At 35.8% G+C, this 19,595-nt stretch overlaps 1 protein-coding gene across 1 annotated transcript in view; it reads right to left on the bottom strand.

The window, feature by feature from the left end:
- Window positions 1-19,595, bottom strand: part of LOC104395233 (guanine nucleotide-binding protein G(q) subunit alpha) — an 82,117-nt gene that overhangs the window by 7,103 nt on the left and 55,419 nt on the right. The window contains exons 3-4 of the mRNA XM_010004919.1: window positions 13,763-13,891; window positions 12,765-12,894 (exon numbers count right to left, since the gene is read on the bottom strand). Of these exons, the coding sequence (XP_010003221.1) occupies window positions 12,765-12,894; window positions 13,763-13,891 (259 nt within the window). The remainder of the gene's footprint in view (window positions 1-12,764; window positions 12,895-13,762; window positions 13,892-19,595) is intronic.

The following is a 19,595-nucleotide window of genomic DNA, read 5'->3' as shown; positions in this document are numbered from 1 at the left end:
CTGCAGATGCATCTTCTAAGGAGCTGACAAAAGATGACAAGCTGTCCAAATCAGTCACTCTTGAAGATCTATAATTGACATGTCTATGAATTTTTGTGATCCTACCCAAGAAGAAGACGACACAATGCTATGTTCTGCCGTACAACAAAAACATTGGAAAAAAGACTTAGGATATTAACACAACCATTTAGATCTTCTCTGAATGTATGTTACATTGCAATGCTCCACAGACAGACATCACAAAAGATGTATCCGGTAAGATGGGGCTGCTAGAACTTCAAAAGGACAGATCATGTCAATTCCAGGGATTCAATGCAGATTTGTGTAATTTATATCTTTAGCAAGTGTCTTGCAAAGCCTCATAAATATATTAATTAAGAAAATTCCTTTTCAATTAATTGCACGATATACATCACGTGATGTATACACTACTGAATAACCACTATGGTCAATGGCATTTCACTGGAAGAAAACCTTTATATTAGATGCAACAATGTAAGGAAGGAATTAACCATGACCTTGTCTGTTTTCTCTGTTTGTGTCAGTTGGTCTAATAAAATTATTGCCTCTTCCTATAGATCTTGCTTATGTGTAGCATTTGTATTTTCCATGGGGATCCTCTGAATGAAAAATGTCATCTGATAGCATCGTAAATTATAGGGCTGTTACTGCAGTCTTACGCAGTTATGTTAATGCAGTCTTATTAACATCATAGTTTGACATCTAAGATCAAACCAAAGAAATTCATGACCTGTAATCAAATATTAGCTCTAGGTTTTGGCTTCCCACCTCTCCCCCCCCAAAGCCTGCTTCTTTTATAACTTTGTTATGCACAGACTTAATAATAATACACTTGAAAACTCAAGAGGACTCAGCGAGGAGGGGAAAAACATACTAAACAGACAACGTAACTTCACACTCAGGTTGGGTTTTCTACTGTTTTTTTCTGTCTCTCCTTACTGTTGCAAACTGCACTTATAGTATGGACAACACAAAATGCAAAGAAACAAAGTATTTAACATGCCCTAAAGAGAAGACAGATATTCACTGAATACTGACCATAGGTGGATGTCTTGGTGTGTAGTCATAACATAATAAAACCTGAAGGGTGTCTCCTGTTCCCTCCTTGTAATGCCAATCTTCCTGTGAGAGTTTTTTTCATTACTGAACCTTTCCCTAGATGGTAAAAAAAATGCTGACCAGTTGCCTGAGCTATGGGGAATCTCACTGGCTTTTTCCCAGTCCCTCGTCTTCAGAGGAAAGCAGACAGGACCTAATTAAATAAATACTAAACTGTCAGCTCTTTTTAAAAACTATGCCAAATGCCAGCAATGTAACCTTGAAATTAATATGTATCATTATGAAACACAACTAGCCTCTGGCTTCTCCTTCTGAAACTGTCCCACATGTTGAACAAAACCATTTTCGTTTCATAGTTTCAGAGAAGAGTAAGAAAGTTTAAAAGAAGGCAAAGGCACAATAAAAGAAGCAAAGAGATGGGAAGTTATAGCTTCAATATTAATGGAAAGTGATGGAATTCCTAGCAAATATTGTAATTGTATTTTGAATTTAAGAGCTGACTTCGTTAAACTTTTTACTAAAGAATTCAGCATACCTGTAACAAAGAGCAAGTGCTGTCAACTCACGTGGGGGTAGCTGATAAATATCTAACAAAACCTCTGAAGATAAACATTTAGAGAATAATTAATTTCTTATATTATTAACATTTAGAGAAGCTGGATTCAATGATTCTAACTACAAACATGCATGTACTTCTGCAAAACTACACCTTTGCTTGCTATTAGGCTTAAGTCAGGATCTTGCTGTCAGATGCTCTGTCAGGGAAGGAGTAAGAAAGCATCATCACATGCTCTTCATTTTTAAGTAGCTCTTCCCAAGAGGCAACCTTCTACTCTGCAGTAAGAGACTGGGTTGCTTATATTTGGAGAAGACTTTTTCCTTTATTTCACCAGAAACTACTTATTTTAAGATTAGAAACAGTAATTGCCAGTTTAGTTGCAAAATCAAGACTCTTCATATAACAAAAACACTGCCCCTACCTAATACACATTCAGGGTCTGGCCACCTGGTGGCTTCTGAGTGTTAGGGCTAAGCAGTGGTAAAAACAATGCAATTAGAAGACAGCTATTACTATTACAACCAAAGAGAACACAGAGAGCACAATTATGTACATACATATCAGCAGGGATGTTACTGCACTGCTGATACCATTAAGCTCCATACAACATGAATGAATAACAACTCTGCATTTAATTTTTTCAGATAAAAACAGATGTAAGTGCTCAGTGACTCACACACCTTCCACTGAAACACAACTGAAATGGCAAGAGTGTCGACTCAGAAATGTTGGTTGGAAGGCATCTGTAGACCTCATCTAGTTTAGTCCTTCATTCAGTAGAACTACTGACAACACAGGAGCAGGTCAGTCATAGCTTTGTCAGCAAGTCCTGAAATCCTCTACAGAGATTACAGTATCTCTCTGGTTCCTCTGTCCCACTGCTAAACTAACCCAACAGAAAAACGTTTCCTAATACACAACCTGAACTTCAGATGCCACAATTCTTTATTGATCTGCTCCATGGCAGATGCAACTCTTCAAATATTTGCTGGCAAGCATTAGTGTCCTCTAGACTAAACAAGCCCGGGTCCCTCATTCTGTCTTCACAGAGTATGTGCTCTAGGACCTTCATGTTTTCCCAGCAGTTTATGTGATCATGATATTGAGTCTATAAACTCCTCACAGTTATTTCAGAGGGAAACAGAAAGGAATTGTATTAAGAATGGTGAACAGAAATTTTGGTATTTTGTCACTCAGATGTGTTTTGTGGTAACTGAGAGATGGCCTAGACATTTTAAAGTAGATTTTATCTGCTTGAGCAGATAAAGCAATATAGGTCCTGAGTTCACTGTAATAGATAAAATATTCTAATGTGGCTTCACTATTTTGTTTTAGAATTATTCAAGATTACTAAAAAAATAGGAAGCCATTTATTTTTTGACTAATCAATCTCTGTTTAACCTTCTCCGGTCTTTCATCTGTTCATCCTATGCCTAAGAGGAAACCAGCTTTTATGGATATAATGGCAGATAAAAATATTGTTCCAAGAGTAATTTCTCCACCAATACTGCTTAGTATTTTCTAAAATTTCTCTTAAGTAGGTTTTCTGTTGCTAATGATAGCTCAGATCATTGATCACCATTTTCCTTTATTAAGCATATATACAACATTACTGCCAAAATATTTTAAATCTGCTTAATTACAGGATGTCTGACAAGACAAAATTGTTGAATTACTCACTGTTAGGAAGAGCACTTATTCTTAACCAGATGTATTTTTTCTTACACAAGAAACAGTTTCACATTACAGTATTTTTACTGGAAATAGAGATAGGATTCAAGAAGTATAGAAAAAGGCCAGCACTGGGGATCTGACTTTCTGTCAAACTAAGCAAGACAATGAGGCTCTTTGAACAGAGAACAGGAGCAGGAGCTTGTTCAAATACTAGATCTGATTTTATGAGCCATCTCCAACTCACAATTGCTTCCAGAAAATTCTTATTTTAGCTTAAGTAAGCTGAAAGGCTGCAGAAAGAAACTTGTGAATAACTAATGTGCAGAAATGTGCAGCTGGAGATGGCTCAAGGCTTTCTCAGTAGCTGGTAGCCATTCTCAGCAATTATGCCAACCTTCACAGCAATGTCCCTTCTGATAGCAGGAACAGCTCCTCGTGGCCTCCCAGGCTTTGCAGGCAGCTGGCACCAGGAAAATGAACAGTGGGAGCACTGTGGTCCCCACCTCCCAAGATCTGCTGGCCTGGGCAACCTCTTATGTCTGCAGTCAGTTCTGAATCGCACAGAGATGTAGTGATATCACCAGCCATTATTTTGTTTTCCACATTATGATACACAAATGCCAGCATAAAATTCTCCCATGCTCCACAAAACCTGGCACAGCCACTAGTCCGATGTAAAAATACCACCACAAAACACAGAATTAAAAATACAGCAGACAAACTCCACAATAATTTGTGAAGTATTAATATTACAATTTCTTATCAAACACCAAGAAAAACACTGTGATTATTCACTAATCAAGGGACTTTCCAGTTTTATGACCAGAAACATGTTTTTATGAAACATGAATAAAAATAAATTTTTATTTCTTTCTTCCATGGACTTTACTATATACAAAATTTTATACTGATAAGTTTTAGTAAGATGGTTAAACATTAAGACAAATATAACTAGACATACATACCATATTTTATCACATTTTTATCAAAATGCAAACTCATGCTTCCTCATTTTTAACAGATTTAAAAACAGCGTACTTCCACTTTTTTTAATCCTATACTTTGAGTTTTCCTGTTAAAATGGTGGATTTCTAGTTTGGATTTACATGTTGAATTCGTCTTTGCTACCTGTTTCTCTGGAAAAAGATGTAGGTTCTCCTGCAATTACACAAATAATAGAATTGGCATAATTTATATGCACTTGACTCTAAGAAGTCAAATAATGCCTGAAAAGCACTAAATTATAATGTAAAAGCTTTATCACCTGGTACCCAGGTAAGGGAAAGCAGTATTTCCCAGCTAATAAATACAGCATTTTGAGAGAAAAGAGCAAGTACAAAACTAACCTGAAACAACACAGAAGCAGTAGTGGAGTTTCATCCATTACTATCTTTATTTTGGTCTAGAGCGGCATCTGGTGGGCACACTGTAACTTACATATGGAATGAAAAATGTAGGAAGTCTTTTTTGCCTTAAAAATAATTCAGATTTCACAGATTTTGAGGGACTGAATTTTATTGAAATGAAGAGAGAAGGTGGTGAGGCAGTTAACAAGATGCATTTTTCTGTCAACAACTTGCATTGTGTATACAGCTACATGTATGCAGTTAACAAATGTGTATTTTAGTGAGAGGGCATTCAGAGACCACACTTGTAGAAGAGGTACAGATGTAAGATAGCTGGATGCTAGAAACTTGACTGATAAAATCTTGTGCAAGTGAACGGATTTTGTGTGAAAGTCTACACTGGTTAGGAATGTCTCTATTCTACAAATAAGACTCCCAGCAATTATTTTAGTAGAAGCACTGACTGGCTGGCTGATCAGAAAGACCTACCTTGGCTAGAAATTTAATAGAGCTGCTACATGGAAGTTGGGAAATAACAGAGGAAATCAAGAAGTGGGAGGCAAGTGCCAAACCTTCCACTACATAAAAAAGTAAATACAGTATCAAAACCAGAAGCATTTCAGATTTTTGCCACCAGTATGAAGCGTAATCTTGCACCTATACTGCTGTAACTAATGATCTGGGAAAAAACCTGCAATAGTTGGACAAACATTTTAATTAACAACTCCAGTGCAGTAAGAGACAACTTCAAACACAGATCTTGGCACTAATTCCTTTATTTTCTTCACTGGTCCTGAATTTTTCTGCAAACCACCCTGACAATAAAAAGCTGTTGCTAACAGACTGGGAAGACACCTCTGTAGGTAAGAACTCCATTTCTAAATCACCTGGGAGAAGAACTCTCATCTCTCTAACACCTTGAATTTGCAACATTGCACTTGCAAATGCACAGCTATTTTATGTACCCAGCAGAGGGACAGATGAACCAAATGACAGCTGAAATCCGTCAAATCTACATGTTTAATAATCACCAAAACACAAAAGTACTGTCCAAAAAAAAGCCGTCAAAAGCAATCAAAAAACATGGTCCAAACATTGCTGTCAAATATTTTTAAAATAAAGAAATGGCTGTTAAATTAACTTTGATGGAATAACATGAACACCAAAATAACTGCTTTTTCATTAATACCAACATATTTTTGAGAAAAATAATGTGAAGATATTTAAAAATTAAATTGTCATCGAAAAAGACCTTTTTCTAGACAGTTTTGACACTGGTTACTGAAAAAAATAAGTGGGAGCTTGCTTTGCCAGGAATTGCTGCCAATGGCAACATTTACCAGCAGCATTTCTGGCAGCCTCTGTGTGCGGATTCATGATCATTCAACCCTTCATTTCCATTACAAAACACTCATTTCAACAGAAGAGAGAGGCTCTGGCTTTTCCTTATGCAAATGCTTCCCAATACTGATACTTTGTATTCAAAAGGTTCTTTATTCACAAACCAAAAAGAAAACACATGCATACGTGTGAAGAGGTATGAACAGATACAATACATACAGCATTAAGGTTTGACACAGGTGGTAAATGTGTTATTTTCTCTAGTTTCCAAATAAATAATGAGATCTGGAGATTTTTATTTCCCATAGGAATACACTGTTAAATAATTATAAAGACCATTTGAGTATATTAATTCTATCTGGGAGTTTGCATTATCCCTCTGCTCAATTGTTCTGGATTGCTAAATGCTGATGAAAAAAACCAGGCAACTAAAGTACTAAGTTTGTTCACAATGCAGAAAAAGAGAAGTGCTCTGATCTCAAAATTATTTTCTTTCAGCCTTCATGCTAAGCCATGTAGGACTAGTACATGAATAAGGAACACAAAGTGCTGGAAGAGAAGTGGAAGCATGCCCACTTGTGAACAGCAAGATTGTTCAGATTAATAAAATTAAATAAATTCAGTGTAACTTAAATCCTGTGAGGGTAACTACATTAATTCCTATCTCCACCATCAAATAAAGTAGGGATATTCAGGTTTTTAAAGAAGCTATGGTAAAAAACATATGGCATGACCATAAGGATGCTTCTGAAAGAGATAAAGAAGAAATCTGCTTTCACTTGACAAACTATGATTTTTCTACTTAGAATCCACAAAAGAATTTATATTGGAAAGGACCTGTGGAAGTAATCTGGTCCAACTCCTTGCACTCAGCAAGATTAATTTTATCATTAGACCAGGTTTCTCCTGGCTGTGTCCAGTCAAGCTTTGAACATCTCTCTCCAGGATTAAGATCCTACCCCAATAAGCAAAGAATTCTGCTTCAGTCACTCATACGTAACTAAAATCTTTCAGCCCTCATGATCTATAAGCACCAGGCTACACACAGTTTTACTGAGGGCCACTGTATTCACAGACTGCTAAGTGACCAGACAGCTTGCCTGTATTGTTGTGGACAAAGCATTTTATGAACAACTTTTTTCAGATTATTTAACTCTGCACTGCTTCCAAAAGGAACTCCACCACTCCCATATCCCTTCTTTCTCCCACTTCTCCTGCTCCACTTTTCTGAGTACCTGCCGGAATTCCTGCAAGGTGTGTGCAATGGTTTTTGGCAACACTGCTGGAGTCACTTCCAGATCTACTGGTTCTGTTCATGTTACAAAATAAAGATGTTATGCCTTCCTACTGCTAGTGCCATGCAAACACTGCTACTGATTTTAACATGTATGAAAGGAGGACATGCAGGGACTAAAGGCAATATTGGACACAGCTTGAAGGCATGTGTTTAGGATTTCTTCAGGCTAGGAATAAATTTTGCTATTATTTTAAAAATTGAATTCTGAAGCCATTACAGTCTGCTTCATCCAATGCATTTTCAGCAAGAACTGCAATCTGAGATTGAATGAATAAATACATAAATCCTAAGGAGGTGTCATCAATGCTAATCGATGACATCTCTCATGATTAAAGGGAAGTGAATACTAGTTGAAGAGAAATTCAGTTACACATTATTATGTTAAAACTAAAAATCCTGGCTGCCGCTAAATCATGTGATGTATTAAGACACAGTACAAGGTTTGTTTGTTAAAAAAAACCAAACACAACACAACACCAAACAACCAAGGAAACAAACCCAAAAGCTTTTTAAAAAGCTTTAAAACAAAAGCTTTTCAAAGAATGAGCAGTACTTTACTTGACAAGAATCTCCTCCTTTTCTGAGTAAAAAGAACTAATAATAGTTTCAAATAAACCTCTTGAAAGGGTTGCAAATTACCTGTCTGGATAGGATAGATAAATTAATTAGACCTTAATAGTAACATTGGTTCTATTTGCTTTACTAGTCAACATCAGTGAAAACCCAGCAAATAAACTATCAATGAAATACAAATTTTTTAAGTTACATTTCTGTTACTATTGTAACAAAGGAAGAGACACATCAATTATTCCTTTATTTCATTCATAAATGAAAAAAAATTGCTTAGCAATAAATTTATGAAAAAACCCTATTGTTTTCCTAAGGCATAAAGATGCAGAGATAAGGTATTTGTATATATATATATAGGACACAAAGTATCTATTTATAATGCTGGGCATTAGTGAAATTTCTTACTCAAAAGTCTAAGTGGAAGGAATATTAGTTGTAAATATTAGTAACATTTATCTCTCATCCTGTTAAAACTTCACATTTTATAACTGTATTTCTATTATTGTTTTCAAACTAAAATTTATCAGCTCTGACCAAAATAATCCCCCCATTTATTTTGTGCAATGAATGTTCAGAATACTCATACTGGTTTACTTCTAAAAGTAAAGTAGCTTTACAATCTGTCTTTTATCAACCAATACTTTATGCTGTCCAATGTCTCTGCAGCTTTGCAGCCTCTGACGGTACCTCAGGAAAGACAGTACTTGCTTTTTGATACTTTAGAAAATTTAAAAATTTCTCTTAGAAAAACTTAGTTCAACTGAAGAAACTGAATCCTGTCTTCGTTTTCCTCCAGGAACACATAAAAAGAAAGATCTCTACCCATAAAAAGCCAGTAATTTAATAACCATCATAAACATGCTATATGAAATAATAAATGTCTTGAAATGTTTATTGCACTAATTTAGAATAAAAATATGTAGAAACATCAATAAAGACTATTCTTTATTTTGCCATCTCCAAGTACTTAACAAGCTCTTCAAAGATAATTAAAACCTCTTTTTTATGAAAACAGATTTTACAGGTATACTGTTCTGAGGTCTCTGGTCCTTCAGTTAGGGAAAGTAGTTACTGCTTTTCTTACAAAGCTGGAACTAATTTTTGCATTTATTGCACTGAGACCATGAGATTTCATGCCTACCTGTGGTATGTATTATAAAGTGCTTTATTTAAGAAAACAAGTTGATTTTTAAAATGGAGAGATTATAAACTGTTCTTTTTGATAAAACTGCAAATTCCCCAGATTTGCCAGTATAACTCAGAGCAGAAACCTGACATAGAGGACATACTCACGAATTCATTTACCAGAAAGATGATTCCTTCATTTTTATCTCACCTCTAGTTTTGTCAGACTTTTCTGAAAAAGTGAAAAGGTCAATCTAACTTGTAACATGTTCTCCTTTGTCACATCATATCATACTGAGAGACAATTTACTTAATTTACAGTACTATTAATGTAATTAGTATATTATGTCCTCTGGATCAAAATTTGTCCCAATTTCCACCAATTAATCTAGACAGACTTACTGTTTTATTAAGGGCAGAATTTGGAACAGTTTGCTGTCTCTCCTTTCTCATGTATTTAGGAAGACAAAGACATTTCAAAAGTGTACAGCATCTGAAATTTTAAAATATATTGTCCTTACCAATCAGATGCCAATTTCTGTACAGTCTAGACACATATTTAAGAGAGGAGACATGATGTTGCTTGTGATTATTGTCTCTTAGAGGAGGAACAGTTTAAATACAGTTGGGCAGCTGCACTTGTTTTTCTTCAAGATTGCAGCCCACAACTCTCCTGCAGAACTTTTTCATGAGAGTGCAATGACATGGATGTATATTTTAAAAGTTCCCCTACCTGGGACTCTGAATAACATAATTGGAAAATGCATCTTATTTTCTAAGTAAGATGTCAATTTAAGGAGTAGTTACAATATATCCCTCAGAACTTTTAACATTTAACTCCTCCAAGAGCATGAAGACAGAAACAGCTCCCCGCTCAACCCCACACATACCCAGTGAGTAAAAGCCCTTAAGAGGCACTAGAGAAGCCTCTCAACTCAGTATAGCTTCATCTGATTTATAATCCACATGCATTTATCTTAGATAAGCTAAACAAGGGAAGAAATGGATTTACAAATGAGAGTCTACCAAGCACTACATTTTGAAATACAAACCAGGAGTTTTATGGGCTCTACATCAGCTTCATAAGGGTCACACAAACACACATGTAATGATAGCAAATAATTTTTACAGATTTTTATTTACTCATGAAAATTAGATTAATGAAAAAAATGTGGCAACTAAAAAGAATGCCACAGATTATTAAGAAGTGTATTTTCTTTTTAAAAAACATACTATGAGGAAAAAGACTTCAAGCAAGAACATGCAGTGGACTAATTAGAAAAAGAAAGCAGGCCATCTTACAAAAATCATACTGTTTAATGAGGCCATGAAAGCAATGCAAAATGAGCAGAACACTGCAACTTGTCAAGTCAGATCTTTTAATTTCAGTCAGAGGTGCACAGAGTAGAGGATTAGTCTACCATAGTATCACACCGGTGGCATACATACAAAGAAAGTAGGGCATTTACACATACTCTCTCATTTTGGTGCTAAAATTTTAATACTGTTTCACAATTTTAACATAAGTGCAAAAAAAGTGTCTCTTGGCTAATCACCCTAGTCTCAAAGTTAAATTACTGTGTTCCATACTGAGCTTATCACACTACAGTGAAGAATAAAAATACCTGGGGAGGACAAACTTCTCAATTCCAAGTGTCAAATAACACACTTAAAACCTTTTCCCATATTTCTGCCACACATCCACATTCAGAAAAACCATGCTTCGCTTTACGTGGAATAAACAAACCCATTTTTTTCCTATGTATTTTGGGACTGCAATGTTTAGAGATACAGGGAAGGGAAAAGGAAGGCAAGAAAGCAGTGCTCTGGGTACCAAAATCTAGACAGCCTACAGCTTCCTGCAAGCCAAAACTAAGCTGCCTAGGTGGGTGCTCAGCTCAAAGACTGTCTGGATCCATCCCAGAGCTGGAGTAACACACGCCTAAGGCAGCTGAAAAGCACTACTAGGCTATGTATGCATGACCGAAAAGAAAAAGCTGGTTTCAATTGGAAGTTATGATGTATTTTAAACTGAAATAAAAAAGGTTCAGAAGTTTTGTAATATTGTTAACAAAAAACATAGTTTAGCAGTAAGGCGGAAGAACGATCTGCAAGACAATAAGGAGTTTTACAGCTTTTGCCTCCATGAAGTGTTTCAAAAGTGAGAATGTGAAAAATCAAAACATCTGTATGAGTAAAGTGGTATTTTTTGTAATAGTTGGAAAGTAGTTGTGGAAAAGCTATTACAACTTTAGGTGTCATTTCAGGCACTGGGGAGCCCAAAACATTAAGGAAAGTCTACAGTCAGATGTTCTATTCAGTTCACAACTTAGGAACCCTTTCAGCATACAAGAGCACAGAGCAAGACTGCATACTCCAAATGATCTAGCCTAGGAAGAAACCACTCTATCTTCCTGTCTTCTATAGTAGGGATGCTGTACGTCACATCTGCACACTGAAGTTAAGTGACAAACCAGAGGAAGGGTTTGAGCAAGCCACCTAATTAGAAAAGGATACACTAAACAGGCAAACAAGAGTCTGGTAAGTTCTGCCTATGAGACAGTTCTAGGAGAATTTCTTGAAATACACTATGAAAATAGTGTGATAAATAGCTAACATCAAGAATCTTGGAAGTTTATCCTGGATAGTTAGAATAGCATTTGAAAACTATCGTAACTAATTTTTCCTTATGTGATTGTCAATATATTTTGTTTTAATTTGTAAAATTAAAATGCTTAATACTTCTATGTTAAATTTGTGGCTACAAAAGAAACAGGAAAAGATCGAACCAGACATTTCTATCTTGGCTTGCAATGAGCCAAGACTGGCTGAGTTCCTTTTATTCACATGTGTCTAGTTTCCAAAATACACAAGAAATGAAGTTGGTGCAGATTACATAAACAGTTTTGTAAACTGACCTTTTAATGATATAGCTGATTATATAACTAGCATAAGGATATTCTTCCTTTATGGAAAGACTGCAAATGTAAAAGCTTTCTGAGCTCCCAGGCTTTATTAAAAAATTAATCCTGAAGAAAGTCCAGAATACAAACAGGGACACGTGTTTTACTTTATTATGTCAACAATTTTCTTCAACAGTGAAATAAAGATGTTTGTAGCCATAAAATATTTTCTTTTTTTCACCTAACTTTTCTAAATATGTGTTAAAAGATTTGCGCAGGACAGTGGCAGTGAGTAACTTGCAAGTTTCATGAATAACTTAAAACGGCTCTCAGGAAATTAAAAAAATCACAACATTAAATCATCTCCCTGCCCTGTAAAACTGCATTCAAAATACTGGACACCAGTGTGCTTTGCCTCCTCAGTTCATCCACTTTCTTATTTCTGTTATTTTTTGAAATAAAAACACAAAGTACATCCTATGGTTTACGTCAAAGGAATAAAGTTTGCTACTTTATGGTCTATTCTAGCAAAGAATATATTAATTTTGTCTTCCATTACCATTGCCTCTTTTTGCTACATAAACATGAACTGCAAAAATAGCTACACTAAGCAAGTTTCTCCATATTAAACTGTATTTATTCCTCTTCAACATAAAATGGATAGGTCTCTTTGAATCCTTAATGAACCAGATCAGCTTTGCCTGATTGAAGATTGATTCCCTTCTCTCCTCCTGATCCCTGTAGGTTTGTTCACTCATTGGGCGTAGTTGTGTATGACTGCTGGTAGATGTATTTGGAAAACACTTGGGACTGGACAAGTGAAGTTATTTTTTCTTTTAAACTGGTCATTTTCACTGATGATTGCTTACCTCATTGTCTGACTCCACAAGCACTTGGTCATATTCACTTAGAGCTACTAGGAACATGATTGATGTGACGTTTTCAAAGCAATGTATCCATTTTCTTCTTTCTGATCGTTGGCCTCCTACATCCACCATTCTGCAAAATTGAGATCCACATTAATCCAGTCCATTAATATCTTAACAGATAAACACACAAGCAGACACACAATGACAGAATTAAATAATTTATTTGAAAACAGACTTTGATTTGTTTTTCTTAATTATTTTTTCCTCTGATATTTAATGGAATCTTTTGCAAGTAGACAGTTAATCACATTTGCTTCTAAGTCTGCTGTGTTTTCTGTATCTAAATTATTTTGGATCTCAAAACCCTCGGATTTCTGAGACACAAAGGTCTCTTGAGCCATGATTTGGCAATGTATACCCTGTGTATTCAGCAGAAACAGATGTGAACAGCATAGATTTTGGTGCACCTTTTCCCCCCAAAATTGCTGGAGTCAAAATTCTCAGCCATTCAATCTACCTCATTTTAAGAGAACAAACAGAATATAGAACTTACCTACTAACATTTTTAATAGTAAAAATTAGAACTCAAATTTGCTCACAGTGTATTCCCACTTCATCCCATGTTTCAGTGTAACTAAACACAGGTGTGTCTAACTTGCAATTGCAGTTATTTTTTAAACACTGCACTTGCACTGAAGTAGGGTGATTGCTCTCTAAAAATCAACTAAAGAAGTGTTAACTTTGCATTCCATAATTTACATGAATTATGAGGACCTTCAGAAAAAGACAAATCTACTTCTCTTTCATCCATTTGACATGTTTAGCATCAGCTCCTTATTATGTGCAGAGAGTTACATGAAAATATAATGACTTAGCTCTAATTTTTAAAAGATAGAAGAATTGCTTTTTATGCACTTTTAACCAATATCCTATACATGGTATTTCTAATATAAAAGGAAACTAAATAAATGAAGTGGGTGTAAAAACATTTTTTCTACCTGAAAATGACACTTTGTAAGTCGAATGGATATTCAATGATCCCTGTTGTTGGGACTCGAACTCTGAGCACATCTTGCTGAGTTGGCAGGTAGGTGGAATCTGCTATGCGGTCCAAGTCGTTAAGATAGCTATAGGCAGGGAGAAACAACAGGAATGCAAGACAGTGACACCATCATCCCACTGAGGAAAAGAGAAAGGAAGACTTGGGAATGGAAATGGGCTGTGGGGTAGGAGGAAGTACAACAGAAAAAACAGCATTATCGGCATAAAACAAAGGACAAAGTATAAAAATCTGCTCCCTCTAGCCTGCCTATACAAAATCCTAGCTTCACATGAGTTCTACAGAAGGGCAGCATAATTATTGTGAGGTTTTTTCACGTGAGTTTGCTTGGCTTTCACATGCATATTCACTAAAGATTCAAAGTTTTCAATTACAAAATTCTAGGCATTCTAGAAACAAATTATGAAATGTGTGAGAAATACAAAATTGCACAGTTTTATTTGAATGTGTAACGTATTTTTAATATTCATTGTGCTGTCTCTACACAGATAAGTGGATAGACAAACATCAATCTCCGAAGGAACAGTGAACTGCTACAGAATAGAAAATTATCAGATATAAAATGATGGGAACATAAATTTTATTGTTTGGAAAAATAATAAATAAACAAACAAATAAATAAATGAAATCTTTGAATGGGAAAATTCCACCCACTGACAAACTTAAAAACTCTCCAGATCCTGCTATCATAAGGCAGCACTGAATACTTACTGGGGTCTCTAGCACCTGAAAGTCCTGCATTCACACTGAAGCTTCCAATTAAGTTAGTAAGTCTGCAGTATGTGAAATAAACCCCAGCTTGCAAGCAAGTAACACAAATTTGCTACAAAACTGCTTGTAAAGGTTATTTAACTACAACATGAAACTCTTCCACTATGGCTTAATGGTGAGCTTCAACCATGAACCACCAGTGTACTGGAGGTTTTAATTAATTCTCATAGAAGATATTTCAAACAAGAAATGTACCAAGGTACACGATAGCCTGTTTAGGTCAAGGACATCTCATGAAATCAGTGCACCAGGCACCTTGGGCTCTCCCCATAGTAAGCATCTGTAAGAAAGACTACTGCACAAAATATATTTCTTGGGCATTTGGTTACTTCCCAACACCTAGAGTTAGCCACTGAGAAGATAAATTAATCTACAGATGGCCTCATTCATTCTAGGGGAGCAGAGCAATGGTCTTGTAATTTATCAAATGATTATGAAGTATCACTAAGCTCTGAACATATCCTTTCCCTTGTAGATACTAGTGAAGGTGCTCTTTTAAAATAAACCCACACAAGAAATCATGAGATGACTTCTAGATGCTCTGAATGATTTCTTAATGAAATAGCAAGAACAAGTTATCCTGAACAACGACAGAAAAAAAAGTAGTTTGATTTCAACCTTACAGCAAAAATAGAGAATTAATTTGTTAGGTCTGGGAGGAAACCAAAACCATAATAAAATGTCACTCACTATGATTTTATTAATGAAATATTAATCCAATGATAAACATTGACAGTGAGATGGTTACACATAGCTAGCAAGATGTATTGAACCATGTATCTCAGCTAATTCAGAAGCTACTGTTCTGAAAAATTTTCTGATGAGTTTCTGCCAATAAGAAAAAGGCCTGACAGTCTGTGCACTTCATCTGCCCTCAGCTGTTTTACACAAAAAGCAGAATGCACAAGTACATCATCAATTTGCTGGTGGAAAAAACCCAACAAACCAGCTACTTACATGCTGTAAGCATGCAGCAAGTAGCCAGTGGAATTCTTTCTATGGAAAAAAAAATACTTCTCCATTCAAGTTTTGATTATTTTACTTTAATGTTTTTTAAGGGAGACATTTCTGCTGAATAATCACTTGTGCTGGAATTCAGATTTTTATTAAGTTTGTGTATTTTTGCTCTGAATCAAAGGAGTAAGATCTTTTCTGCTACTGACTTCTACAGTTCTGTGTATCAGTTACACTTCCTCCTACCACATGAGGATATGTAACTTCACATGCTGCTATCAACTTCACAGGAATTAAGCATGTTTCTGACAATCAGACTTAAAGTAGCAACACAAACTTCTCTTCAAGACACTCTAAAATCACAAAAAAACTCCTTAAGTCCAGCTTAAAGTTCACATACCTTCTAAAACAAAGTTACACAATTAATTTTTTAAAATCTATTAAAAAATTTAAATTTTTAAAATTTATATTTGGTTAAAAGATGTATCATTGGAACTGACATCAGGGTCTTTCTTTTCCACTGTATGCACTGCTTTATATCACAGCTGCTATATTGCAGAAATGTATCATCTCTCTTCAGTCAGGTGCAATCTCTGTAAAATGGCAGTGGGAGCAAATTAACACATGCTCTATATATCATAATGACTTTTAATTGCGTAACACTATACTTCTATGTCCACAGGACTATACAGACAAAAAGCAAGACATTTTCTTTCCTGAAAGTGCAAGAACAGATTTTTGCAATGGTTTAGGAGGGATGGGGTGACAGTCAGATTTTTCAGAATAGCTGATTTGTTGGGTTGACTCACTGCTTCAAAATGCTGATGGAATATGTGAAGTAATACAGGTGACTATTTACATAAAAAGAAAAGACAACCAGAACACCCACGCACACAATTTTCACATATTACTGTATTTCCACTGTAATAGTAATTACGAATTACTATTGCAACTGTTCCTGTAACACTGAAAACTTTGAATTACTTTTATTTGGTTTAGCATAGCTCAATTCACTGCTACAATAAAGACATATTTTCAAATCTTCCTCACAACAAAAATGTTGGAAAATTAACTTTTTTCTCCCCACATGAAAGCTATGATTTATAGAGATCATCTGATCACCAGGAGAATGCAGCACTGCATGCATAGGCATTAAGCATCCTACAGCTCATAACACTAAAATTTTATTTTTTTAAAATTAATTTAGCAATCGGCAACTTTAATAATAAAAATTAAAAATGTGCTAGCTAATACCAGTTCTTTCCCACCTTCTACTGTGCTGGCTCAAGGCCCACTCTAGCTGCACCTCTGCCCATCCCTAGCTGGAAGCTTTCATTTGTGCATTAGCTCAATAACACATTTCTGTCAAAATCATTTGGAAAAGTGAAGAAGCACAATTGAAACAGTTCATAATAAGCTATTTTATTTGATTAATACAGCCTGGGGTGTGGGAAGTCCATAAACTCCAGCAGGAAAACAGGGTGGAGTAACTTCCTCCACTGGTTTATCTGCAACCAGAAAAGGACTTAAGAAGCCAGGTCTATATGAAATGTCTCAGGTCTGAATTCAGACGGATGAGGAGGAAAAGAAAATGAAGATTTTAATATTTTTTTTTTTGTAGATCTGCTTACTTAAAAAATTATTCACCATGGCTTTAAAGCATTTACTTAATGCAGACCTAAATGAAGTACTGACAAGTACATTGCTCATCTGGGCAAACAAATCCTGTGCATATGCAAAAAATTGAGGGTATAAGGGATAAACATAAGGTCTTTTAGGATAACTGCCTAGCTCAAAACGTATGCACAAACACTGCAATCAACCCTTACAATGCAACTAACTCCTCCGCGTGTACCAGAAATGGCTGCACACGCCCTCTTGCAAACAAACCACAAGACTTGTCATAGACTTGGAACTTCCACAAAAAGTGTGTTGCCAACAATTGCCGAAACCAGATGTTTCCTCAGTTTATTAACTTTTAAAACCCGTAATAACAATATAACTATTGGAAATACCCTGGCAGCTGTCTTGAGGGCTAGTCAAGCAGTGGGTAACCACCAGTGTTGCCATGGGGAGTTCAGTTACACGGGTAGCAGTCACTGTGTAAGCCATTTAGGTCTCAAGTATATGGCACGCTAAATTTAATTTTTATCAACTGATAAGAAATGGCTTATTTTAATGAGGCACCCTGTAGCTATGGGGCCCCTCACCCAAACAGTACCTACTGAGACAGGCATTATACAAAGGAACAAAACATGGCATAACATTACTTTAAAAAAATAAATATCCAAACCACATAGATTTGAGTAAATTCATAGCACAGACTGAGTTAAAAAAATTCATTGTACCTGTAATTAGCTTTCTAAAATGAATTCTAGTGGCTGCTACGGTAATTTTCCAGGGGGTTGCTATAGTGACAGCCAGCAGGTGCATTACCGAGGTGATGTGTGTGTAATGAGCTGCTGGCAGTGGCCCCCCCTTGACGTCAGGAAAAACTGCCACCATCTCGCAGCACACGTTGTGATCTGCACACTGACCAGAAGTGAAGGAAGCCTTTCATTTCACAGTCAGCACTGAGAGAGGAGTACATATTTTTATTGCACTTTACATCACTTTTGACATGGCCCAAACCTGTGGCCAGTTTCAGGGAAGCTACCAGGCCATGGAGGTGCTAATGATGCCCTTGAAAGAAAGCAGGTTTCAAAGGTAGTTTTTGCCCATCCTTCAAAATAAACAGCAGAAGCAGGATCATGGGAGTAGACTGAATGTCTCTGGAATGTTCCTACATGCCTCTTCCATTTATAAATCACACAAAAAAGTGAGACTCCTAACCTTAACAAGCAGACCAGAGTTGTTTTAACCAAAAACTTTTGTCAAGAAGTTATATTTAACTCCTGTCACCATGAACAGGTAGCTCAACATTCAGTCTTAATTAATTTCCCAGAGCTACATTACCTAACAAAGACACACCATCAAAACTTATTTGAATTTACTTTCAGTGATTGAGGTCATGAAGCATGTTCAACATGAAGAAATATGGGCACTTAAACACGCTCCTCTAGCCATAACCTACTATGTTTCAGCATCTCTGAGGTCAGTTTTTTGGTGGAAGTAATCAGGTGATGAAGCAGCATTTTCTCAGGAATAATTGCGTAAGATTAATTTCTGTATTTCTAAACTAAGTTTAATACATAGTCTAAACTATTAACCAAGAGAAGGCATTAAGGCACAAACAAAGGTAGAAAAGCTACAGCCTGCATCCCCCCATAAGACAGGTCATACTAGCTGAGGTTAAAAATAAGATTGCTCTGTCCATCAGTACTGCCTAATAACCCTTTCCAATCTCACTCAGCAAAACTGATGTAGTAAGATGCTGAATGAATATTCCCTAGCATACTAAAATATAACATGGGCTTATAAGGAATCTGCCTGTGACACCTTGTGAACACAGGATAAGTCCCTGGGGAGCAGAAAGTCTCTAAAATACACTGCTGAGAAGGGATCTGCTGGCACCACACTAGAAACACTCCAAGAGAAATGTCTAAAACAAAATCAAGTATCTTGAGATAATTATTGGCACCAATAAAAGGGTCAGTCTGAAACCAGTAAAGATGTCTTACTTGTTACCACTCAGCAAACATGACTGTTTTTTAATCTATATGGGAAGAATGAGAGTACAGAGGAAAAGGAGAGGAACAAATCCAACAAGCAACAAAGTTTGTTGTTTAACAGAAAATTGGTTGGATGATTTAAGTGTAAACACAGCTATAAAAGCCAGGCTTACCAGCAACATTTCATATACAAATGCTTTCTTTCACTGTGTTCAACCACAAAAAAGCCAAATAGGCTTTTTCTTGGTATAATAGTAACCATAAATATTTAGAGCTTTTCAACCCTAAAGCTCTCAAGGTTAATGAAAAAAAAATTACAATTACAATTACAATTACAATTACAATTACAATTACAATTACAATTACAATTACAATTACAATAATAATAATAATAATAATAATAATAATAACAACAACAACAATAATAGTATTTTT

Source organism: Chaetura pelagica, unplaced genomic scaffold, assembly GCF_000747805.2.
Source record: "Chaetura pelagica isolate M959 unplaced genomic scaffold, ChaPel_1.0 scaffold339, whole genome shotgun sequence".
NCBI lineage: Eukaryota > Metazoa > Chordata > Aves > Apodiformes > Apodidae > Chaetura > Chaetura pelagica.
This window is presented reverse-complemented; position numbering and strand designations above follow the sequence as displayed.